The 8664-nt window shown below is 38.8% G+C and overlaps 1 protein-coding gene across 1 annotated transcript; it reads right to left on the reverse strand.

Moving 5' to 3' along the window:
- Nucleotides 1-1158: 1158 nt before the first annotated feature.
- On the reverse strand, nt 1159-7829 carry LOC135663712 (DNA repair protein recA homolog 3, mitochondrial-like). The gene is made up of 8 exons (XM_065176858.1): nt 7613-7829; nt 6566-6623; nt 5868-6085; nt 4200-4287; nt 3650-3822; nt 3124-3270; nt 2127-2258; nt 1159-1858 (listed from the first exon to the last, which is right to left on the reverse strand). Exons 1-8 carry the CDS (start codon nt 7664-7666, stop codon nt 1508-1510), a joined length of 1221 nt encoding a protein of 406 aa, XP_065032930.1. The 5' UTR covers nt 7667-7829; the 3' UTR covers nt 1159-1507.
- Nucleotides 7830-8664: the final 835 nt, after the last annotated feature.

Below are 8664 nucleotides of genomic sequence, written 5' to 3' on the forward strand. Positions count from 1 at the left end.
GATGATCCTACCTGTTCACGAAGAGGGTGATGCTGTCGGAGAGAGATGCCGCGAGAGCAGCAGCACCCGAGAGAGAGCGAGCCATCTGGTGTGTTAGATGTGAGTTTTCTTCCTTTTCTCTAGGTAGTAGTAGTAGAAAGAAAAAAAGAGGGGGAGGAGGCAGGAAGAGTGAGAGACGAGGAGACGGGACGAAGCGATGGATGGAAGTCGGCCTTCCTCTTCCTCGCTCTTCTTGATCTCCTCGTTCTCGATGGGGCGTAAGAGAGAGGGTGAGAGAGGTGTCTTTATAACAAAGGTTGCGGGAAAGGGGGACGGGCTTTGACTGACCGTGTGCCAGCGAGAGAGAGAGAGAGGGGAAAGGCGGAAGAAGGCGCACGAGAGAGAGAGAGTGGGGGAAAGAAGGAAGAAGGCGCACTGGCATATCAATTGTGGTGTCTCTTGCGCGTCGCCATAAGCCGCGTGCGTCGTCGGCTGGCATCACTATGTAGTCTTTACGGTAGAGTTCCCATGTCTTGGCCGGGCCAGGAGACATCGTTCCTCCACCTCGCAAGTTGTGGGTCCCGAAAGTAATTTTGTCGCTTCTTCTGTAAGGAAGAAAGAGATGCCTCATATGTTGTGCGGTGTGGGTCAATCAATCGTCCTTGTGGAGAACGAGGCGATGGATCCTGCTGGGGTGAGAGAACATGACCCGGGTGGGTTGAAACGGTTGCCCCCACGTTTCTAACGCTTCGCTTTGCCGACGAGGTCAAAGCGAGCCGTGGAGTCAGGCGGCGGTTTTTCTTTGGAATTGATCGTCAAGGTGCGTGCATCTGTTTTCCCCATGTTGACCGAGTCGGCGCCGAATTAGTACTCAACCGATTGGTTGACGTGTTCCCGGCCGACGCATCAAACAAAATCTTTGGGAGATCCGAAGGAGAACTTTTCGCTTCCAGAGGAAAAATAAATACATACATACATGCATACAGAAGCCATGGAACAATACTTCAAATCACAATATTTCAACGCAACAATACAGCAAATAAAAAATTAATCTTAATTATCAAGAACAAATAAAAACAAATGGAGATTAAAGGAAATAAAATAATTTTAAAATGACACAAAGCTGGTGTCATTTATTGAAATCCCACGATAAGTTTCTAAAAAAACCTAGAAAACTGATGAATTCAAGGATACATACGATTGCTGCCAAAAAAAGCTTTTCACAAGATAAATCCTACAAAATCACATGCATTATCTCAGGTTCTCTCACTTTGCTACCCAATCTTTGCATATAATCATAAATATGAAAAATAGTAAAGTACGAAGCAAAGAGTAGTTCCATATGACCATTACAAATCTGGACTTCTCTCTCTGATGCCACCATGTCCTCCAAACTTCCAGAATCAAAAGCTTAGTCCACTACACTGGACAAGATCAATTACAGATACCAATCGATCACCTGGATTTCATTTCCGGCTGAGCATGGTCTGCAAGAAAAGCCCAAACCCTTGTACAAAATGACGACACATCATACAATGGCAACAGTGTCATCTGCTGCATCAGATGCTCCATCTAGGGTGCCGCCCTCCTTATCAGCATTGTTGTTCCATAATTTCTCCCTCAGCTTCATCGTTAGTTCTTCTTGGACCCCCTCATTCTCCATGAGATAGCGTTTAAGGGCCTCTTTTCCACGGAAGCTCTTTCCGTCAAAACCATAGACAGCACCACGTTTTGTAATAAAGTCATGCTTGCAACCTAGTTCTACCATCTCTGACTCACGGGAGATCCCCTTGCCAAACTCGAGCTCAAAATGTGCTGTCTTAAATGGAGGGGCATGTTTATTCTTCACAATATTCACCAGGACATTGCTCCCCAGAGTCTGCCACAATGTCAATCATGATATGTCCGATGAGAAAACAATTACTTTTGAACTAAAGCCTAGCTTTTCACAAATGAAAGGGTTATAACAAATATAACGATGGCAAAGACTTCCCACTCCACAAGTTAAAACCATACAGCAACTCTCAAGTGTGCATTTCTAGAACTCACCGTGATTAATTAGAATTTTATGGCAAATCCAGTTCTGGACAAAATGTTTAGTGAAACTACAATCAGTATGGCAATTGAATTTTGTGTAATTATAATACCTCGTCGCCTTTTTTAACCAAGCCAAATTTTCTGACATTAAGGCGAACAGATGAATAGAACTTTAAGGCATTGCCGCCAGAGGTCACTTCTGTTGACCCACCAAATCCAAATGTCTTCATAGTTGCTCTAACCTACAAAAATGGGAGGACAGACCAAGAATTTAGTAAATGCATCTCAGGTTCCAAACTTTTGCTGTGTGTGGCAATGGAAAAATATCAGAAATTCACCGGAACCAATGTAGGTATTTTATGAGTGTCCTGCATATACCATGTTACATGTTTACAAAGACAAATCGTGGTAATAAGACCAGCGCATAGCTTCATTTCATTGCAGTGTTGCCGTATGAATCAGTCATTCAATTAATGATTTTCAATGCTTCATTGAGCTCGCAATTTTCTCAACTAAACCCAAAAATACAAAGTCAAGGTGGGTATAATCAAACAAATTTTCTTTTTGTTCATGTCACTTAGGTATATATGCATTATGGCAGGCCCAGCACACATTATGCATGCAAATAAGTTCCCCGAGGTGCAATGCCATATGCCATAACATCCATCAACTGATTGCTAATGGCTGTCAACAAATTCATGAAGCAGGAGCCAAAATCAAGTGTAGTATCAAAAATCCATAACTCAAAATACCATCATCAATTTGACAGCACAGAAAGCTGTGGATAAATACAAACCAAAAATATATAACTTGTGACTATCTATCATTACCATGTATGAAAACTGGAATCAACTGCTTAGCCTGTATTAGAATTATCCTTCAGATAATGCAGCCATGATGCAGTAGGAAAAACAATTTTTTGTAAATGACACATACAAAAAATTATATCCAAGTAGGCCCAAATAAAGATAAAAAGCCTCCAGAGAATTGGTGGCGTTGAGGCTCAAGTTCAATTCTTAAATTTATGAAGCTTTTATATCAATTACATATAAGAGAAACTCTGAGCAAATATAGCTGAAAACATGCTTGCATGTGTTTAAAACTTACCTGATTAATAAATAACAAGAGTGTCTGCGACTGGGAAAGTGAATGGGTCAACTTGCGAAGAGCTTGGCTCATCAACCTTGCTTGGAGTGCCACATGGGAATCTCCCATTTCACCATCAAGTTCAGTTTTAGGTACAAGGGCGGCCACCTGAATTCCAGAAGAAAATCAAGGGCAAAAGGTTATCAACATATTTTAACACCTATTTTTAAAATTTTAAACTTAAAAATTTTTGGCTATCAAAATACTTCTAGATTTGTCCACCATTGCAGTGTCCACAATAACTTGAATATGCAGACTCAAGATCGATGAGAATGTAATTAGCAGAAAGATATTTCACTTTACAGTTTATACAAGATATGTATGTTACAGAATCCCATGCATAGATCATCAGTTGAATGCAAGACTTCATGTCTGACAAACTATAACAATTAGACCATGATGCAAAATCCATCTCTAGGTTCAAGAAATAGAAAAAGGAAAGAAGCAGATATCTTTAAGTAACAGCTCATAGTCCTTTACGACTTACACTGTCTACAACCACAACATCAACCGAGCCACTCCTAACTAGAGTATCGACGAGACTAAGTGCCTGCTCACCACAATCTGGCTGTGAAAGAAGAAAATTATCAGTGTTAACACCAATAACCTTTGCCAATGCTGGATCCAGAGAATGCTCTGCATCTATGAAAGCACAGTAACCTGTAAAATAAAACAAATCTAGAAAGTTAGTGCATGCAGGATAGATTAAATATGAAATGTTTGAGATATTAGAAATACCACGATCACCTAAGGATGTTTAAGTTACTCTTTATAAGAGAGTGTTTTTTATGTATTCCCCTGCCCCATGCACCACAATAAGTTGTGCGGTGATAAAATTAATTCTTTCAGAGGCATGATTATCAACATACAATTCAACTGTTTCAGCAATATGCACTAACTTTTTTGATTGACGATCATGCCAACTACTGCATATTTCTCTCTAAATTGTTTATTAAAGACTACCAACTGTTTCAGAAATATGCAGAACATTACTCAAAGGAAGCATGTCAGATTGCAAGAAGCCCAAACAACATTACCTCCGTTCTTCTGTGCTTCTGCAATAACATGAAGAGCAAGTGTAGTTTTTCCAGAAGCTTCTGGACCATATATCTCCACAACACGGCCCTGCCAGACACAAAAGGCGAGCATTTCAGAACCCAGTGGATAATTACATAAAAAGAGTTATTAACATATCCAACATTTTTTTATAGTCAATACTCAATAAGTGACCGGTGGGACATTGTTGCTAATGTTGTTGGCCACTTGATGAAAGCAAATTAATGGGTTTTTTTTATGAAGAAAAGAAAAGTGTGACAAAATTGAGCACACGTCAACAGCACAATAAGAATTATACCTCTGAAAAAATAACACTCAACATGTTCAGGGGTCACTTTTGACCATATAATGGAAGCTTATTTCAATAAACCGACAGAAATATTATCATTCACCCAAAATGTCTGCATAACCACATAATCAAGTGTCTGCTTTTTCGACATTGCATATGGTATAGATCCCATTAAATAGGAAAACCAATTTCAGGCAGCAAAGAAGAAAGTGCATGTCTATTGCCTGGCAAATTCCTGAGATCAGATTCATCATTTTGTTTTTTGAATTATAAGAGCCAACCTGGGCCTTTTATATCTCTGCCTAAAATAGATTCAAAATGATGGGAGCTCCAAGCTCCATCAAGGATCAAAAGCATTTGATTCCTCTACATAGATGAGAGGGAAGAATACTTAGATAAGGTTACACTAGACGATAATTGCAATTATATAGACAAGGTTGCATGCCATAAATTATGATGAATCAGCCAATGCATGAAGAGATAACTATAGTAAATACAAAGTAATTCTATGGGAGAACAGAGAATTGACTTGCCCAGGAGCAACATCATAGTAATCATTGCTAATCCTCCATGTTCTAAATTTCACACATAATGGTTGTCACTCTGATGAACTCCAGCATCATGATACCAAGTATAAAGCTTCATCAAGGGTCAAAAGCATTTGATTCCCCAGCATTGAAGATGAGAGGGAGGAATATAATAAACACCACACCTGGCTTCGATGACTTGGAGAGAAAACAAGCTGTTTAAACCACTTCAACAACCTTGTAGAAGCCTTCACTTAGGTGTGAGCTTGTCACAGATGTTGTTCGGATAACTCATTTGTGCAAGACGAAGTTGAGACGAAACAGAATTTAGCTGGTGATTTTAACAGGGTTCATGGTGTGCTGAGTCTGTTAACATTATGCTAATGATTTGTCAAGTTGTTGATGCAAGTATTCAAGACTATAAATGAGCATAATGTTTCACTATTTGGATTGATAAATTGTCCTCACTTATATGGTGGAAGTGTCCAAGATATCTACAAACAGCCAAATGCCTCAATAGCTGGGACAACATGTTCTTCTATGTTACCATCATCCAAATAATTATGAAAAATTACGCTCAATTCAGAGATTCATATTGAACTACATATGAAGGAAAACAAAAAATGTGAGAGAATTAATAAGCTACTTAATCTAAGAATAAGCACAGAACTAAAACTACCATCAAGAGAATACATATTACTATATAAAATATAATGTTTCAGAACTATTACTTTAACTACGACAACTAACAAAGTCTAAGAACTAATCAATTTGTTAAAGATCTCATCCAACAGTACAAATATTTAGCAGACTTGACAAATATAAGTGGATACCTTCGGAAGACCTCCAATTCCCAATGCCATATCCAATGTAAAAGATCCTGTAGACACAACAGGAACTTCTTTAGGAGCAGCAGAACGGCCAAGCCACATGATCGAGCCTTTTCCATACGAAGTTAAAATCTGGTCCAAGGCTTGCTGTAAAGCCAGATCTTTCTTCGACAGGTCATTTTCACCAGTTTCAGTTCTGACTGGCTTCGATTTACTTTTTCCTACAATAACACACTTTGCAGTTCAGGTTCAGATCAACCAAAATGGCACTGATCAATAGCCTAGTACATGGACATGGCTGAAGAAAATCTTAGGGACAGAACATCCAAGCATGTGTGCATGACTCGAACCATCAAAAAGAACAGAACTTCTTAGGGAAATTTTGAGATTTAGAACAGGTGTCAATCATAAGATATACCTAATAATCCACCTAAACACCTCTTTTATCTCAGGATTATCAGAATATAGATCAGAGAAAATAAACTGACCAAGAAATAATTACTGTATAACCTAGCATAATCTGTTAATAAACATTTGCCATATTGCTTTACAGTTGAAGTGTTGTTAGCTTCTCTGCATATATACCAGGTCTTCCATTTGACTATATAACGAATCGACAGAAATAAAAAGAAAGAAAAGAAAGATGCTGGAAGTGTAAGAACACCATAATCATGTATACATGAATCATGTACTCCTGTTACCTTTACTAGAAAAGTTGTAGAATTGGATATTAGCTCCCCTGATTTCTGGCCCATATTTCTGCAAGCAGAAACATTTGCAACAAAACAATTAGCAATGTGACAGCAAGCAACAAAATAGTCCAAACTGTGACGACTGAAATCTTCTTTTGATTGATCATATTGAAACTAAAACCTGGTTATTACGGTTTGCAGAATCATGAAGAAAGAAATGCTAAATGGAAACCAGAAAACCCTCTACTTACTATCATTAACTTTACTGTATTATACCTTTGATCATCAGTAGAAAAATGATTAAGTGCTTGAAATAGACCACAAAACACTAAGGACTTGATTTTTCGTCCAACAAAGGTTTCTTAGTTTCAAGAATTCCATCTTTGTAATCTAATGGAACCACAGAACGATTGAAACAAATGATTTAAGTCGAGAATAGAACCTACGAGGCAAAGAGAAGAGCACTAGAAAAACGCCGCCATGGCTGAAGACTCTGATAAGGGGGATGCCTTAGACAAAGGAGAATAGGCGACGAAGGTATGGAAACGTCACATGTTTGTTGCCGTGGTGATCATTAGGGATTCCAAAACCTTCTCTTACAGAAAAGGGTTTAGGATTTGGGGTGCACGACACGATTTTACGTTCAAGAGAGGCTTTCTTGGTGTAAGGAAATCGGTCTTAGTAACCTAATGGCACAGCATAACGATGAAAACAAATGATTTAGGTGGCGAATAGAACCTCTGAAGCAAAGACGGCTCACTTAAAGAAAGCACACCCGAGACCGTCGACCACCAAGAACTCTTATTCGTCTTCGAGACCAAGGGAAACCTCACACATGTCTTGCCATGGCGGCCATTAGGGATTCGAGAACCCTCTCCGACAAAGAAGGGTTTAGGGTTTGGGGCATTTTTCCCTCCTTCCTCTTTCGTGCGTATATTAATGAAAATGACTACCACAAATCACGTTCGACAAGGGTTTCTTGGTGTAAAGAAATCGATCTTAGTGGACGCATTGCAGAAGAATGGAAACAGAAGATTTTTGAGTCAAGAACAGAACCTCTGAGCTAAAGAAGGCTCGCTTTAAAGAAGCGGACCGGAGAAGCCTCGCCATGGCTGTCGACCACCAAGAAGTCTTCTTCCCCCACCAAGAACCCCGAGAAGAGGCAAGTCTTACAGAAGAAGCAGCGGCGGCGAGCGAGGGAAGTAGAACCTTTTCGCCGTGACGGCTCCAAAACCCTCTCCCAGCGAAAGCAGGGTTTAGGGTGCGGGGCGGTCTTTCCCTCCCATTCATGCATGCTTTATTTAGGGTAAGAAATCGGCCGCTACTCGAGTGGTCTCCACGTGTAACGGGTACAGGTGGCCGTCAGCGGTTGGCGGATGTCTGGGTCCCGCCATCAGCACCCATCGACGATTGTGATGATCGCAGAACAATTTTGTGGGGATTTTTCAACAAGTAAAATGTTTGGAAATATAAGAAAATTAGTAATAGTGAAATTATTTAAATATGAGATATAAAAAAATTATTAAGCCAATAATATTTTTTGGATCATCGGATATTCGCACCATTATTATTTTTTTGATTTGTAAAGGGTAAATAATGAATTATAATATTAAATTCTGGCTTATCTTCGAAATTATATTATTAAAATGAATGGATGAAATTACTATTAAATATATATATTTTTTAATAAAAAATAATAAATTGATATATTTCATAAAATAAAAGATAATTAGTAAGGTGTGAATGAATAGTAATTAAAAGAGGGAGACCAAAAAATATTTTACTAATATTAAAAATAAAAATTTAAAGTAAATAAAAAAAATATTTTTTTTTTGGATAAAATTCGAGGACGACAACAGATCCAATATCGATTTAAAAGCACAATAAAATAAAAATAAAATAAAATATTTGAAAACCTAATTCTATTACACACGTCATCACCTCCTTGGCAGTGGGTAATGGTGAGTGCCGCAAGATCAAATCCAGCATATGGTGGTGGTGGGCTTCTTCTTCTTCACCCACCATCGGATTAGTATGGTCTCATCGAAGCGAGCAGTACAATCAAACATTCAATCATCAGTAACTTGCGTGCCAAACACATATAGTTT

This window comes from Musa acuminata, unplaced genomic scaffold (genome assembly GCF_036884655.1).
Source record: "Musa acuminata AAA Group cultivar baxijiao unplaced genomic scaffold, Cavendish_Baxijiao_AAA HiC_scaffold_749, whole genome shotgun sequence".
In the NCBI taxonomy this organism is placed as follows: domain Eukaryota; kingdom Viridiplantae; phylum Streptophyta; class Magnoliopsida; order Zingiberales; family Musaceae; genus Musa; species Musa acuminata.

Bases quoted from the DNA above. Each gene is read 5' to 3' on its own strand.
- LOC135663712 (XM_065176858.1), bottom strand. From the start codon at position 7,666: ATGGCGAGGCTTCTCCGGTCCGCTTCTTTAAAGCGAGCCTTCTTTAGC. The intron at 3,823-4,199 runs GTAATGTTGTTT...TTTATTTTACAG, and splicing joins AGAAGCACAGAAGAACGGAG to GTTACTGTGCTTTCATAGAT. The intron at 1,859-2,126 runs GTATTATAATTA...ACATTGTGGCAG, and splicing joins TGGTTAAAAAAGGCGACGAG to ACTCTGGGGAGCAATGTCCT.